The sequence below is a fragment of the Mustela nigripes genome, chromosome X (genome assembly GCF_022355385.1).
Source record: "Mustela nigripes isolate SB6536 chromosome X, MUSNIG.SB6536, whole genome shotgun sequence".
Lineage (NCBI taxonomy): Eukaryota > Metazoa > Chordata > Mammalia > Carnivora > Mustelidae > Mustela > Mustela nigripes.
The window spans coordinates 45,505,384-45,522,807 of NC_081575.1; the positions used below are offsets into that span (position 1 = coordinate 45,505,384).

The 17,424-nt window shown below is 40.8% G+C and overlaps 1 protein-coding gene across 1 annotated transcript in view; it reads left to right on the forward strand.

Annotated features, from left to right (window-relative positions):
• Positions 1-3,294: 3,294 nt before the first annotated feature.
• The window catches only part of BTK (Bruton tyrosine kinase), a 23,649-nt gene continuing 9,519 nt past the window's right edge, over positions 3,295-17,424 (forward strand). The window contains exons 1-6 of the mRNA XM_059385032.1: positions 3,295-3,461; positions 4,019-4,117; positions 7,935-8,003; positions 9,538-9,619; positions 16,056-16,184; positions 16,472-16,557. Coding sequence (XP_059241015.1) covers positions 3,321-3,461; positions 4,019-4,117; positions 7,935-8,003; positions 9,538-9,619; positions 16,056-16,184; positions 16,472-16,557 — 606 coding nt within the window. The 5' untranslated portion in view covers positions 3,295-3,320. The remainder of the gene's footprint in view (positions 3,462-4,018; positions 4,118-7,934; positions 8,004-9,537; positions 9,620-16,055; positions 16,185-16,471; positions 16,558-17,424) is intronic.

Sequence of the window (17,424 nt, forward strand, 5' to 3'; positions counted from 1 at the left end):
GGGAGGCAATGAGGTAGGTATCACAGAAACAGCAAGGGCTATGGAGTCATAAATGGATGAGGTTGAGCAAGTCACACAACTTCCATGAGTCTCATTTTCTCAGCTCTGTGTTGAGAGAAATAAATGAAATAATGAGTATAAATAATGAGTATAGACTGCACTGAAAGAAACACAAGTTTCCTCCCACTCCCTGGGGAGAAAACCAAATAGATAGGCTCTGGGCAATTGAGTAATGCTTTAAAGGAGAAATAAAGAGAGAATGATATTTCTTGGATATTCTGGCTAAGTAGCTATCTGAACTATGACTGACTGGTTATTTCTAACTAGCATCTCCAGGACTCTTCCCAATGATAAACAGTCTGTGCAGTCTTCTGAATTTTGCTCTGGTGTTGTCCCTGATAGTGTTTCTCTTAGCTTGAGCAATGATAGGGCCAAAGGCCAAATGATAGGACCAAAGGTTTAGTTTACTGATCCTGCAGGTGCTTTTTGTATCAATTCCTTGGCATAGTGAAGTTTGTTAGATGTTTGAGCTCTTACAAGCATTCTCTTTATGAATTCTGCTGCTCCACAGGGAGCTGGGAGGCTGCAAATGTGGCTACATGAAAATCCTTGCATTTGTAGTATAATAAAGAGAACATTTTAATGCTGGAATTCTGTATTTTAAATGAAGAGCTCTGTGTTTTTCTATTATTTTTCTTCCTCTTTCTTTATATGAACAACTCTGTGTGTGTGTGTGTGTGTGTGTGTGTGTGTATAATATTCATGTCACTTCTGGTTTCCACCCCCACCCCCACTGTCTGAGTGAAGTGGAGGGTCAGCCCTCACGGTGCGTCCTTTGTGGTCAAATTGACTGTCAGCTGCTGATATGGTTAGAAAAAAATTTAGAAACTTCCACAAATAAGTTGCAGCTGCCCTCCAGTGCAGAGGGTCCATCACACACCAACCTTCAGGAAGACATAAAGACAGATTCACCTCCTTTCACATTATATTGGTGGATGGATCGGTGATGGCTAAGAAGGAACTACCACATTTTCAGGCTGTGTGTCTGGACTGGATCACAAGGAATTAAGGGGAAAGCAGTCAAAGAAGGGGCAACCAGACCTTGGAAATCCTGGCAATCCTTTAACTCAATAGTCTAACCGTAGAGGCCATTTCACCCCTTGCTCTGAGGGGTGATGGCTATTGAGAGACTCGCTTACTTCCTCATACTTAGACCAGCACTGAACCCTAACCCAATAGACACTTGAAAGAGAGGAAGGCGTCCTCTTGTACAAACTGGATTTGTTCTAAAAGAGAAAAAGAGCAGAGGCAGCTTCCAGAAGGACCTATCTTATAGGAAGTAAGAGCAGAGGCCAAGACTAAAGCGGATGCTGGGACAGAGCAGGGAATGTGTCCATCAAGAGCTTGCAACAAAACTGAAGGTAAAATGATGGGTATGCTTTATTCAGCTAACAGAAAGAAAACTGGATGTAGTTTGTTGGGAGGCTTCTGATCCAATTTACTGCTCATGCTACTCACTTTCATTAAGGCTTTATTTTTTCCTCTGTAATCGGAGTCTTTTTGATTGTGAAGAGGTACTCAATCGGAATTCACTGTGGGAAAAAAAATGGTATTGTTACAAGGATCTCTATAAGTTGACAGTTCTTGAGAATACAGTATCATTACTTGGTTACTACTACTTCTGAATAATTGAATAATTTCAGGTTTGACAGAAATCTCTGTGGGTGTTGAGCATTAGAAAGTCCTCCGGTCTTATCAGTTCGTCACTCCTGCGGGAGACCATTTAAACCAAGGAGTCAGGGAACTGTGTGGCAAGGTGTGGGAAGAGGTACGCTCCTTGGCCTAATTTTTCTCAAAAGATCATTTATAAACCATTGAATGAATCCAGCACCAGAAGAGAGTTGCATCAACATGGTGAATAAGTGGCAAAGTGATCATTCTGAACATCCCTGGTGTTCCTTTAACCTATTTTTAATGTCTCCCCAGTATGGTAATAGAATTTTCTACACCACAGGAAAGAGCAAAATAACGGTGCAGATAGCCTCAGACTTTGATAAAAACCACTCCCTTGCTTCCCTGGTGTGAGCAATAATCTGTGCTTGGCAGGTAAAAAATGATGCTGACTTTATTTATTCAGAATCCACGGTGCCACCAGAAGCACAAGGAGTTTAGATTTACAAATTGCCATCTATTCCCCCCTTAAGAAAAACCCACATGTAACAAAATTTGAGGTGAGCTGGTGATTTTTTCAATACTTACTTAGTGCCCCATTTTGTGACAGTATTTATGTTTTCACTTTATCTTTCTAAGGAAGGTTTGGAATTTGTACTATGCAATTGTGCATAAACTTTAAGTGAATAACTAATAAGAAGCATGTTTTGCGTGAATCAAAAGAGCCAGTGGTGATTTTTCATAACTTTCTTTGCACTTCTGTACTTCAGTTACCTAAACTGAGTCTTTCTAGAGTATTGTGAGTTTAGAGAGGGTAAACAAGTTACTTTTTGTAAATAATCAGAGATGGCATTCATAAGAGCAAGACAGTTACATCACTTCTGTATGACAATGTCTACAAGAACCAATCTAAGAAAAAAAGGAGAGGAAAAACCAAAACCAAAACCAAAACCAAAAACAACCAATAACTGCCTCCCTCAAAATTGTTTTTCAGTTTTAGAACAAAGCTTGTATCCTTTGTAGCTCAGCCAGTGGCTGATGGGCAAAATCGGTTGGGCGGCAGTTAGTATACGTCCATAACTGCAGGTGCAGCCTCCATATTCTTACTAGACCCCTGGGTTACAGACCCGGTGGGACACTGTTTGAAAAACTGCATTCACTGTCTAGGAAACTGGGAACTGAAAGTCCAATATCTGCCTCAGTGGAATTCTAGCACCTGCATTGTCCCTTCTGGGGATATCAGAATCAACAGTTGCACTGAGACTTTTGCTGTTCACAGATCCTGCACATACAATAAAGGGTGGTTAGTATAAAATGGCCTCCAGACATTACCAAGCACACAGGTACATGGCCTTTGACTCCAGAGCATTCCATGATCTTATACAAAAAACCAGTGTACATGAACTCACGCTGAACCCATCCTCCCTATTCAATGCGCATCTATTACACCTGAAGACTGGCCGAGATGGAGGCTGTGGAAGAAGGATGTGAAGGTAGGAGGAAGGCTCTTCATTAGCTTTGCACGATTCTGTTCCATTTGAAACTAAGTGGCCAGGCTGAGGGGAAACCAGGAGGGATGAGGATTTATGTGCTGGGTGCTCAAGAACTTTCTTTATCAACAGCACACAAGTGAGCTCCAGGAAGAAGCTATGGCTGCCGTGATACTGGAGAGCATCTTTCTGAAGCGATCCCAACAGAAAAAGAAGACCTCGCCTTTAAACTTCAAGAAGCGCCTCTTTCTCTTGACTGTGCACAAACTTTCCTACTATGAGTATGACTTTGAACGTGGGGTAAGTTTCTCTGCTGTGAAACCTGAGTATCTAGGATTTGGCCTTAGATCTTCCTTGAGGAGGTAGATAACTTTTTGGTTGGAAGAGGGAGGTGGGTAGGGACCTAGGTCTATTTCAAACTCAGAAAAATGTTTCCTAGCCTAGAACTAACTGCAGGCACACTGGAGCAAAAATTCAAAGGTGCTAAGAAGCCATGGGCAAGGAGGGGGGAATCTTACCATTGGAATCTTACAGTTGGTGATCATTCATTAAATATTGTTGAGAAGGAAATCCAAGTCTCAAAAATTATTTATTTTTTATGGTAAAGGCACACACAGTCATCCACTCTTCTATAGTATTTGCCCTCTATCTGGTAGTCAAGGAAGTTTAGATTAATAGATCTGGAAGTGTCCTTGCTCCCCCCCCCCCCCCGCTTGCCCCCCCCCAATGGCAGGTCCTGATGGATAGGGTGTGGGTGTCACTTCACTATGTTGAATGATTAGATAACAAAATCTAATTATCTGGTTGCTTAGTCACTCCTAATCTTTCTCCATTTTCTTCCTCATTCTCTTTCTCAGAGAAGAGGCAGTAAGAAGGGCTCGATAGACGTTGAGAAAATCACCTGCGTTGAAACAGTGGTTCCTGAAAAAAATCCTCCCCCTGAAAGACAGATTCCAGTAAGTAGAGCCCGTTGTCAGAGCAGGAACAGGTGGTGAGAAACTTAGAACACTTCAACTCTCTGTAAATAAACCTGTGATGCTGTGCAATGTGTTAAAGCTCCCTCACAAAATTCTTCACTCTGTTCTTGGTTATACTGAGTTTCAGCATTTTTCCCCCAGATGCAGAACAACTCACTTAATGTTGAAAAGTTCTAATACCAATTTTACGAAGACATATCAAATTTTCTCTCTTTTTTTTTTTTGGAAGGATTTTATTTTTAAAAAGGCATCTCCAGACTTTAGCAGAAGGAGAGGAAAAATATGGGGGGGAGGATTGGAGGGGGAGACAAACCATGAGAGACTATGGACTCTGGGAAACAAACTGAGGGTTTTAGAGGGGAGAGGGGAGAAGGGTGGGTGAGCCTGGTGGGGTATTAAAGAGGGCACATATTGCATAGAGCACTGGGTGTTGTACATAAACAATGAATCTTGGAACACTACACAAAAACTAATGTTGTATTGTATGGTGACTAACATAAAAAACTAAAATTATTTTTAAAAATAAAAAATAAAATAATTAAATAAAAGGAATCTCCACAACCAACGTGGGGCTCCACCTCACAACCCTGAGATCAAGAGTCACATGCTCCACTGCCTGAGCCAGCCAGGAGTCCCAATATGTGAAATTTTCTTTTCTTTTCTTTTTTTAAAGATTTTATTCATTTATTTGGCAGACAGAGATCGCAAGCAGGCAGAGAGGCAGGCAGAGAGGGAGTAAGCAGGCTCCCTGCCAGGCAGAGAGCCCGAGGCAGGACTCGATCCCAAGACCCTGAGATCACGACCTGAGCCAAAGGCAGAGGCTTAACCCACTGAGCCACCCAGGCGCCCCTGAGTCATGAGATTCTTTAACAACTCACTCTTGATTCTCCTCTCATTTCTCAGAGCCTCTCCAAGGCAAAATGCCTATGGATTTCCGAGTTGAGTCTTTTAAAAATATCATTTAAAAAAAAATCATTTATTATTTTTTCCTAATTACAAGAGTAGTGTGTACCTATTTTGGAAACTCTAGAAAATACAAAAAAGCACAATAAAGATGATAAAATCATGCATAATCCCATTATTCAGTTAGAAATGACTAATGTAGGGCGCCTGGGTGGCTCAGGTCATGATCTCAGGGTCCTAGGATTGAGTCCCGCATTGGGCTCTCTGCTTGGCAGGGAGCCTGCTTCCTTCTCTCTCTCTCTGCCTGCCTCTCTGCCTACTTGTGATCTCTGTCTGTCAAATAAATAAATAAAATCTTTAAAAAAAAAAGAAATGACTAATGTATGTTGGTATACAGACTTACAGTTGTTTTTCTCCACTTGCAACACATATGTTCACACTAATATGTATATTATGTATTTATTTTTGTAAAGTTTATTTACTTAGGGGACACCTGGGTGACTCAGTTGGTTAAGCATCCAACTCTTTGTTTTGGCTCCTGTCGTGATCTCAAGGGTCCTGGGATCCAGCCCTGTGATGGACTCCAGGCCCAGGCGGGAGTCTGCTGCTTAAAGATTCTCTCCCTCTGCCCCTCCCCCCACTCGCACCCTCTCTTCCACTCTCTCTCTCATCTAAAATAAATAAATAAATATTTTAAAAATGTTATTTAAGTATTTTTACACCCAATGTAGGGCTCAAACTCGGGACCCTGAGATCAAGAGTCACATGCTCTTCCTACTGAGTGTGCCAGGTGCCCCTATGTACTTAGGTATTTAAAACTTAGAATCATACTACACATCTTGATTTGTAATGTACTTTTTCAATTTAACAATATATGGAAATGTTTCCCATGACAATAAATAATCTTTAATAATGTGATTTTAATGGCTGTGTGGTATTCTCTATTATGAATATACTGCAATTTGTTTAACCAATCTCTTACTATTACATATTTAAGTTGTTCCAACTTGATATTATAACCACACTGAGAACATCCTTGCATACATCTTTACGAACTTTTGCTATTCTTTACCTTATAATAACTTCCTAGAAGTAAAATATTGTTCTTCTCTTTATTAAATCTGCACAATTTGGTTATGTTTATCTTTTTATTCAATTTTATTTTCTAGCAGTGTGATTTAAATTTTATACACTTCTACAAGCTATACATGAGAGTATCTCTATTTCTCTACATTCTTTCCATTACCAGATATTTTATATGTTTGTTAATTTGACAGCCAAGAAAAGTGATATTTCATTGCTGACTTATTTTTCAATATTTGGTTACTCATAAGGTTGAACGTTTGTTTATATGTTTTACAGTTCATTTATGTTTTTCCATTTGTGAATTGCCTGTTCATTTTTTGCCATTTTTCCACTGAAATGTTTACCTTATTGCTAGTACTTTTTAAGAGATCTTGATATAGGGGCGCCTGGGTGGCTCAGTGGGTTAAAGCTTCTGCCTTTGGCTCTGGTCATGGTCTCAGGGTCCTGGGATAAAGCCCCGCATTGGGCTCTCTCTGCTTAGCAGGGGACCTGTTTCCTCCTCTCTCTCTGCCTACCTCTTTGCCTACTTGTGATCTCTGTCTGTCAAATAAATAAATAAATAAAATCTTAAAAAAAGAGATCTTGATATATTAAAAGAATCAATCCTTAATTATAATACATGTTGAAAATATTTTCCCTAGTTTTTCATTTATCTTTGAACTTTGTTTATGGTGTTTTTTAATTGTTCATTTTTACCATTCTGGGTTTTAAAATCTATGTCATCAAATTAGTTCATCTTTTCTTAATGAGTCTAACCTTTAGCATTATAGTGGGAAGTCTTGTCTCCCATAAAATTATATATAGTCATTTATTTCTTTTCTCTGTCCACTCATTGTCCCATTTTTATATTAAGCTTTGAATCCATCCATTAAGCTTTTGAATTTACTTTCATGTATGGTGTGAAATAGCCCCCCCAACACACACACACAACAGAAGTAGTGGTAACCTCCCTTTCCTCGATAGTTTGAGATGCCTGAGGTTTTTTTTTGAACACGTATGTGCTGGATCTTATGGACATGTGTCCCTACTGGGTTAAAGAAAGCAATCTCTAATAATTAGCATTGTCTAGGCAGGAAATTCTTCTGGAGCGACTACAGAGGACTCCCAATACCCAAGGAAAACCAAAAAAGAACAATGCATCAACCAATAACTATGCTTTCTTTTTTAAGTTTTTATTTTAATTCTAGTTTGTTAACGTGCAGTGCTATATTGGTTTCAGGTGTACAATATAGTAATTCAACAGTTCCATACATCTTCCTGTGATCATCACAAATGCACTCCTTAATCCCCATCACCTATTTAACCCACTCACCCACCTCCCCTCTGGTAAACATCAGATTGTTCTCTATACTCAAAAATCTGTTTCTTGCCTTGACTCTCTCATTTTTTCCTTTGCTTGTTTGATTTGTTTCTTACATTCCACATACGAGTGAAATCATATGGTATTTGTGTTTTTCTGACTTATTTCATGTAGCATTATATTCTCTAGCTCCATCCATGTTGTTGCAAATGGCAAGATTTCATTCTTTTTAATGGCTGAATAACATTCCATTGTATAAATATATCACATTTTCGTTATACTTTCATTAATTTATGGACATCTGGGCTGCTTCCATATCTCGGCTCTTGTAAGTAATGCTCCTGTAAACGCTGGGGTGCACATATCCCTTTGAATTCGTGTTTTTGTATTCTTCGGGTAAGTACCTATAGTGAAATTTCTGGGCCATAAGGTAGCTCTATTTGTAACTTTTTGAGGAATTTCCACACTGTTTTCTACAGTGGCATATGCTTTCATCTTTCATTGCAGAGAAGGGGTGAAGAGTCCAGTGAAATGGAGCAGATTTCAATCATTGAAAGGTTCCCTTACCCATTCCAGGTAAAGTGTTTTCTCTCACCAGCTCTCAAAGGTACCTGTAATGTAATAATTAGGGTTGGGGTGCAGGGCACAGTGAAGAATACTAGGTCCCAGTGAACAGAATTTGAGGTGGACAAGGAAGCTGAAGAGAGAAATGAGACTGACATGGGCTAAGACTGTTTTCTTTTCTTTTTTCCCTATTTAACATGGTACCTTTTAGTCCCTACACCTCAAAGAGAATCCATAATGGCAGTAATTCTATTATAGTGTGTCTTGTCTATGGTAACTGCATTGAGAAAGATGCTTTGTTTGTTGGGTGAGCATTTCACTTCCTTCTGGTTCTGCCTATCTGTCTAGTGGTGGTCATGTGGGTTGAAAAGACAGAAAAGGAGAGGGAAGGAGTAGTTATTAGGAAGTTCGGTATGGGGAAGGCTCATTACATTACACATAAACCTAAATTCTATTCTAGTCTGAAGTAACTGAATAGCCACATAGACATCTGTTTCAGAGATGCACTGTAACCCATGAAGGAGAGTAAAGCTTCATATTCAATCTACAATTTGGTTTGCTTGTGTCCTAAAAACTCTGTAGGTCACATGTTGTGAACATAGCAGCCTCTGCAAACAGTGAAAGCCAGAAAAGGAAGTGGAAAGTCTCAGGGGAGGGGGCTTTCTGTCATGGATTTATGAGCACAGCTAGATTAAGAACCAAAGAGAAAAATGTGCAAGGATCTTGTTCATGTCCCTGACTATATCAAAGTCGACAAAACCTGTGAAGGAGGAGTGTTTTAGACATAGTTTTTACTACCGTCTTTCAACAAGATGTTGTTTGGTTGGGCTAGTGGGTAATGCCAAATACCAGATAATTCAAATTAATTTACATTTGATTTCAGAATCCAGTACGTAATGTCTGTTGAGTCTGTGAGGATTAGAACCACATGTTTCATGAACCTCCAGAACGCCTAACACAATGCCTTGTACATGTGAAATGTTCAAAAAATTACTGCCTGTTTGATCTGAAGGCAATGCTTAATATATATTTTTCTCTTTTTGAAGTAGATATATACTTTACTCTTTTGTGGTTTCAAACTTGGTTTGTTTTGGCAAGGGGAGGCCACTAGGCAGTAGGAGAAAAAATTGCCATAAGTTAAAATTTTGCTTCATACTATCCAAGTGAATAACCCTCATCTACCAAACAAGACTTAAGTTATACAAATCATTACTTCCATTTCTCTTCTATACAAACTCAAGTTTTAATAAGATCATAAAATATTCTTTGTTGAATAAACACAAATCCTGTCTCCACCAAGGCTGGGGGAAATATTATGAACTAAGTTTACACACAAACTGAAACATAAGTCATGAGGATCTGGGACTATTTAAAAAGCTAAGAATTTCTAAATCCTACAACCCTGGATACTGACATAAGACCCTACCTTTCTTTGTTTTCCACTATGGATATACAAAACTGTAGCTTAAGATTAGTTCCTTCAAAGACTTTCTTCTTTCTTCTGAATCCTAACTGCTGAAGTCTGTGTGTCCATTGCTTCATTCAGGTTGTGTATGATGAAGGGCCTCTTTATGTCTTCTCCCCAACTGAAGAACTGCGGAAGCGTTGGATTCACCAGCTCAAAAATGGTGAGAACTACTTGGAAAAGAAACTAGTTTCCATAGAAAGAAGGGAATAAAGTGGGGAGGGAGAAAAAGAAGAGAGGAAGGAGAAAGAGACACGGATGGAGGGAGAAGGAGAGGGAAAAGAAGAATGGATGGAAAAAGGGAGGTGAGAGAAAGGAGAAAGAGAAGAGGCAGAAGGGAAGGAAGGAAAGAGAGGAGGGAAGGGGAAGGAGGATGACAGAGAGCAAGGATGGTAGAATGCATTTTCTCCATTATTAGTGATACAATTGAGTTTCATATTCCCTTTTATGAATAAAATATAATGTGCTAGACTTAGGGTTTCAACCCAGTTCTACCACTATCTCTCTAGTGCAATTCTACAATTGTAGGCACCTCTATTTCTCTATCTATAAAACAGTCCCACACTTTACACCAATTTTGAGGGTGGTGTGGTGTGTCATTCAATGGTCATTGCAATATTTCAAGTCCTAAATATAAAATACCTAGTTCCGGTGATTAGATTATCATAAAAATGCTTGAAGTTACAGTGGGGAATATCCTTCCAAGCCCTCTCCCACCACAAATAAACTGGGTGACCTCTGGAAAGTAGGCCAAGGAGCTTCTTCCAAGGCATCATTTCTTCTTCTGAAAGAGAAATCATAACAATGTCTGCCATACCTACCTCCAAGGTTGTCCGAATGATCCAATGAAGTAATGTGTGTGAAAGTCGTAGAAAACTGTAAAACACTGTACAGGAAAGTACTGTATATCTCTTCACTGTGGCTAAATATTTTCTAAGGAACATGTTCATGTTCCTTGCTTTGTGAGGACTTAAACTTGAACACAGTTTCAGCACTTGACATAGCCCATACACTGTGCTGAGATAAACTTGACTCTAAAGGCTTGCAGCACAGGATGCATGCAGACATATTTGTGTGTATATATAGCCACATGTCAAGTGACTGAGAGATTAACTGGTTGAGTTGACATCAGGAAAGGCTGCCTAGAGAAACAGGAAGGATGGCAGACTGATAACAGCATGGTTGGGTTATTGCACGACAGCCCTTTGTCTTAACATTTAGATTCTGATATTCAGTGGTTCACTGTACCACCCTTATTCACTCCCTTGAATGCAAGTCTGATTGGCCAAAATAAACATCACCAAATCTTTCGAGCTGAAAGAGGAGAGGAGAAAGGAAGAAAGGGGTCATTTATTGAATCCTTGCTACATGCCAGACACTGAGCTAGATATCTTACATTTATTATCTCATTGAATTCCCACAGCTACCTTGAGTTCAAGACAATCGTATAGTAATTACTAATTACTCACTTAATATGTTCCAGGCTCAGTGCCCACTGTTTCAAGTATACTAGCTTTTAATCCTCACAATAAGCCTATGAAGTATGTATCATTCCCCTATTTACAGATGAGGGAACTGAGGTTCAGAGAGGTTCAGTAACCTGCTCATGGTCACACTCAGAGACTTGCAGAGAGGTGAAGCCTGGGTCTTCACCACATCCCTTTGTCTGTAGGACTCCAGAACCTAAGCTTATTGCCTAGGTCATGCTGCTTGGGTGTTCTCAAGTCCAGAAAGTACACCTGTAGTTGGCTGCAAGATATTCTAGAGGAAGGCCATGTTGAGATTGCAAATTGGTGCTATCTTGTGCCACGAAGTCCAATTCTTGGCATGTTTTAAAGTAAGAGGCCTGCTTTAGCCCTAGGGGTACAAAACGAGTACACAGAGGGCCTGTATATTTGCACTTCCTTGATTTTCTTCACAGTGTGTCATACAGTGCCTTGCATACAGAAAGGGAGCATATCTGTTGTATCAACAGATATTTCTGTAAGGGTAAACAACCACCATGGGTAGTTGGGCTCCATGTTGATGGACAGCTAGGATTTAGTTTGGAGATAGGGGATGATGGGACATACTGAGGGAGAACCAGAAAAGAAAAAAAAAATGTAACATGTGCAAGTTAGTAACTCCTTTACACTTAAACGACGAATTTCAAAACCAGTCATAGATTAGCCTAACAAATACTTCTAGAGTGCCCTCTACATTCAAGGTATGAGCAATGACAGAGGATAAGAATATTCAGCTTGTAAACTTGGTTTACTGACTCAAATGGCAAACCTATCATTCTGGTTATACACTATTATTAAAGTTCACTGGGCAGGTAAACTTACAACAGTAAAAATAAAGCCAAAACAAACAGAAAACACCACCCTTTCAACTGGGTTATGAGTGTGGATGGTTAGTGTGGGTTACAGTGCAATGTCGCCTTCTCTCTCTTGCATTTGACGGAAGGCATTTCATTTCCAGTTGTTCTAGACCTGGGTGTGTGTCTTGTTGAGCCTGCCTGGGCCAACAACATGACCCAAAAAGGAAGGACCTTGCAACAAATACCACAGTTGCTAGGAGATTTAGGTGCAAGTTCTAACAACACCAGAATGTCCCCAGGTGCTGGCAATGCCAGTCATGAACTAATCTAGCCAGCATAAAATCCTACTCCGGGGTTGAGTTTTCCTACTGTAGGATGAAATGCACCAACTACAAATCACTAACATGAGAAGGAGACTTCATCAGGGTACTGGCTACGTCTGCAGGGGTATTAGCTATGAAAGTACATGAGGGAAACTTCCCCAGTCCTGGATCTGAGCCTCAGGATGCCTGGGTGGTTCGGTCGGTTAAGTGGCTATGTTGGGCTCAGGTCATGATCCCAGGAGTTTGGGATCAGGTCCTGCCTCAGGCTCTCTGCTCAGCAGGAAGTCTGCTTCTCCCTCTCCCTCTGCCTTCTGCTCCCTCTGCTTGTGCTCTTTCTCTCTGTGTCAAATAAATAAAATCTTTAAAAAAAAATCTTTAAATAAAAATAAAAAAATAAAAGTAGGGCTTCAGGTGCCCCATATCCAGCTGCCATCTTTTTTCAGTGGCACCTTCCATGCAGAGGTTGCATCCCTGAGGACGTAGCCATGCACTCTCTTCTTCCATTTCCTTGAACACAGCAGTGCACACTTTTAATGGTATAGCACCGCAGATAGGTGTCTACATTTGCTCTAAAATCTTTCTTTGGTCAAGCTTAATAGATGCTCTCCAAATTGTAATATCAAAAATAAGCAAAGGGCGTGAGCTCACCAATAATGAAAGAGGGGCGTTGGCAAAACTCCAACAACCAGTATAGGGAGGACTACTTCGTGCATGCCTGAAGCAAGGTTTCAGCCCATCAAGTACTTAGGATATGTGCACCAACCATTAATATTCCCAGACAGGACTGGCCCTCTGCATCAGTGCAGTAGTCTTTCCTGGCGCTCTCACTTGGACACAGTGGTGGTCAGCTTGGGTTGTTAATAAAAAAAATACCATAGACCAAGTGGCTTAAACAACAAATATTGATTTATCACAGTTCTGGAAGCTGGGAGTCCAAGTTCGGTGTGCCAGTGGGTTTGGTTTCTGGTGAGAACTATCTGCCTGGCTTGCAGAATGGCTACTTTCTCATATGCCAGAGAGAGAGAATCTCTCTCAAGTCTCTTCTTATAAGGGCACTATTTCCATCATGAGGACTCTGCTCTTATGACCTAAGTACCTCCCGAAATCTCCATCTCCTAGTACCATGACATTGAGGGGCTTTATCATATGAATTTCGGGGGTGGGAGGGACACAGTCCATGACAAACACTCTACTTTGGCAATTCTCACCTAAGTAGCTAGAAATACCAGCTTTGGATTGGGCAACAAAAGGAAAAGGTGTCATCTTCAAGGGACCTCTTAAGAGGCAGACAGTATTTGGGAACATAGGGTGAGCTCCTTATGATCTGCTGGAAGTAGAGAGGGCAGAAAGCATTATGTGCCCTCATTAGCTTATTCGCATACCTTAGTTTATCAGAGTAGCCAGGGGTTGATGAGGAATTCTTGGCAGATCAAAAACAAAAAAATGAAATCTTGCCATTTGCAACAATGTGGTTGGAACTAGAGGGTATTAATGGTAAGCAGAATAAGTCAATCAGAGAAGACAATTATCCTATGATCTCACTGATATGAGGAATTTGAGAAATGAGACAGAGGATCATAGGGGAGAGAAGGGAAAAATGAAACAAGAGGAAACCAGAGAGGGAGACAAACCATAAGACACTCTTAATCTCAGGAAACAAACTGAGGGTTGCTAGAGGGGAGATGGCTGGGAGGTTTGGGGTGCCTGGGTAATGGACCTTGGGCAGGGTATGTGCTATAGTGAGTGCTGTGAATTGTGTATTACTGATGATTCACAGACCTGTACCCCTGAAACAAACATTACATTATATGTTAATTAAAAAAAAAAGAAATTCTTATATACAACCCCCCAAAAAAAGAGAGAGAGAGAGAGAAACAATTCTTTACAGGTCTACCAACGTCTAGGCCTGACCAGAGGGTCTTCAAATCCCTGAGTGAAGAATAATGGTGGGGGGAGGGTGGGCAGAGAGTGGAAATAGAGCAATCAGTTCGGTTGATATCTGGAACATGGTTCAGAATTGCCAGTGGCTGGTAATAATAAAAGAAAGACTTTGGGTTGGTTTTATTATTGTTTTAAAATCCTCTATAGATGGGTGCCTGGGTGGCTTAATCGGTTAAACCTCTGCCTTCAGTTCAGGTCATGATCTCAGGATCCTGGGATCTGGGATCCAGCCCCCATGTGGAGCCTCTCATTGTGGGGCTTTCTGCTCAGCAGGGAGTCTGCTTCTCCCTCTTCCTCTGCACCCCCCCATGCTCTCTCGCTCTCTCTCTCTCTCTCAAATAAATAAATAAAAATCTTTAAAGTATTTTAAAAAATTAAATAAAATAAAATTCTCTACAGACAATGCAACTCCTTATCTGAATAGCTCCCACCACACTGTGCTTGGTACTATGGTGAAAGGGAGTGCTGAGAAAGTAAGGGGTGAGGATGGACTGGGACTGATGGTTAGAAGTCTTCAAATGCTCTTAGAAAAGCATTAAAATAGCACTTAAAAAAAAAAAAACCAGCACGTTTGTTCATTTGCCTGTAAAATGCGCTTGGGCCATCAGAAGCTTCTAGGCTTCCCCCAAAGTCTTAAGTCTTAACTAGCAAGCTCTTAAGAACTTGAGTTGTTCTCTATAGAGGAAAGTTTTTACTTGTTTTTTAATGTTTTAAAGAAGTTATGTGGACTTCCTCTTAGCAGTAAACACTGAAATGTGTAGGTCCTCAAATGTACACATTGTATTTTTTTAAGATTTTTTTATTTTTTTTTATTTGAGAGAGAGAAAGAGCATGGCAGGGAGGGACAGGGAGAGAGGGAGAAGCACACTCCTAACTGAGCAGGGAGCCCAACCCCAGGACCCCGGGATCATGACCTGAGCTGAAGGCACATGCCTTAAGCGGTTGAGCCACCCAGGTGCCCCTCAGATGTGCATTTTCTTAGACCATTTAAGGTCTTTTTGTCCTAATGCTAGCTGTTGTCAATTATTTCAGTTGTCTTTGCTTCTCTGTTATCTGACAACATGATCCCAGGAGGACTTGACCAATTGACTTCATGCTAAGATCCTAGAGATACCACAGTATTAAAAAAAGTGATGCCAATTCCTCCTATCTGCAAACCATTGTATTCTTTACAAAGGACTGGCTTCTGGGACCTCTTTTGAGCCTCATGACTCTGTGAAGGAAATGGAGGTGCTGTGTTTGTCTCCCACAATGAGCTCAGGCCACTTCAGTGGCCCTAGGAAGAATGGAACCAGGAAGAATCACTTCATTTGCTCCTGAGTTCCATTCTGTTGACTATTCTCTGAACACCGAAAGCCTGATGCAGACATTCTCACTAAAGCAAATATCTCTAAAAGATCACTTAGGGGACGCCTGCGTGGCTCAGTCTTGATCCCAGAGTCCTGGGATAGAGTCCTATGTCTGGCTCCCTGCTCAGCTGGGAGCCTGCTTCTCCCTCTGCCTGCTGCTCCCCTTTCTTGTGTTCCCTGTCTCTGTCTGTCAAATAAATAAATAAAATCTTAAATAAAATAAAAGATCACTCAGGTGGCTGGAACACTGGTATGCTAAGAACTGGAGTAAGAGTTTGGCTTGGGCACATTGTTTCCTGTATCTGGAAAAGAACACCGTCATCCACACTTTGCCTTACAAGAGGATTGAAATGCTTACTGGGAAAACAGACTCTGTGTGTGTGTGTGTGTGTGTGTGTGTGTGTGTGTCTGTTTTTCTCTTGGGCTCTGGAGACATCAGATATTCTTATCTTGGTAGTCAGGAGACAGTCATCATGACAGCCCACTGCAGAGAACTGCATACGAACTTTCCAGGGCCAGGGATGTGAGCTAACTGGTTTGTCGTCTGCTTTCCTTCAGGGTGGGGGAGGAAGGGAGAGTTATTTGAAGCTCACCACTACACTTTGTCAAAGAGGAAAACATGCAAATGGTGAATTCTTCAGAACATCAGATGTGATCTCTTTCTCTCTTTTCTCCCTCTTACAGTAATCCGGTACAATAGCGACCTGGTACAGAAATACCACCCTTGCTTCTGGATAGATGGGCAGTATCTCTGCTGCTCTCAGACAGCCAAAAATGCGATGGGCTGCCAAATTCTGGAGAACCGGAATGGAAGTAAGAGATACGATCAAGATAAATTTCTGTCTCTTTGGATTCTATCCGTCACTCTTTAAAGGGTTGGCCAATGCACAGAGGGGCCTGGGGAAGGGGATTAGTCGGCGCGCAAATACCACTGGAGCTCTGCTCTCCAAACCATGTGACTTGGCACAAGGCTGTACCCCCTCAGACTTCTCCGAACTGTCTTAAAGTAACTGTGTACAAAAGCTAAGTCCCTGAGCAAATCTGTCCCTGGCCCTTTCCTAAGATGCATTCTATATCAATACTGGTTTCTTACTTTGCAGGCTTAAAACCTGGGAGTTCGCACAGAAAGACAAAAAAGCCCCTTCCTCCCACGCCTGAGGAGGACCAGGTATACAGGGAAATTATGCTGTTACTGCTTAAATAGAAACTTACACTCGTGCCTGGCTGGCTCAGTCAGTAGAGCTTGTGACTCTTGATATTGGGGTTGTGAGTTCGAGTCCCATGTTGGGTATAGAGATCACTTTAAAAATAAAATTTAAATTAAAAAAAGGAATCTTACAGTAACACTCTGAAAACACACCTGTCTTAGAACTCCCATGGGACCTGGCAGTGTTAATTGATGTTCATGTGGAGACATGGGATTTGTCCTGAATAGGACAAATCTTACCACTCTTTGGTGGTGAGAGAGGGGTCTGTTAGGATGTTCTTGGCAACAATTTAATCCAATCACCTGTTTAAAACAAAACAAAACCTGGTTTTTTAAATAAAAAATATTTTTCAAACAAAGTTTTAAGAATTTAACAGTAAACACCCATATACCCAATACTTGACCCTACCACTAATATATTATTTTAAAAGTTGGTTTTTTGGTTACTTTTTGAAGTCTAAAAAGCACTTTCTCATACTTTGTAAGTAAGCAGGGTAGGAGTTATTATGCTCATTTTACAAACAAGGAAACCAAGATTCTGGGCCACTTAGCAGATCCATGTACTAGTTCAGTGCCAAGCTTTCTTGATCGTGGCTGTTCGTGGTTTTTGTCCAGGAAGCCTTAAAAATACCGATGCCTGGGCCCCACCCCTGAGATTTTGACGTGATTGGTATAGGAAACTGCCCGGGATTGTTAACCACTCTCCAGATGATTCCAACGTGCACTTGAGGCTGAGAGCCCAGCACAGATACTTGAGAATCATTGTTGAATGAATGCTGAATAAACCTTTTTTGTTTATGCCTGATTTAGGTTAGAATGGTGTTTCGAGTAAGCCAGAGAGTTGTG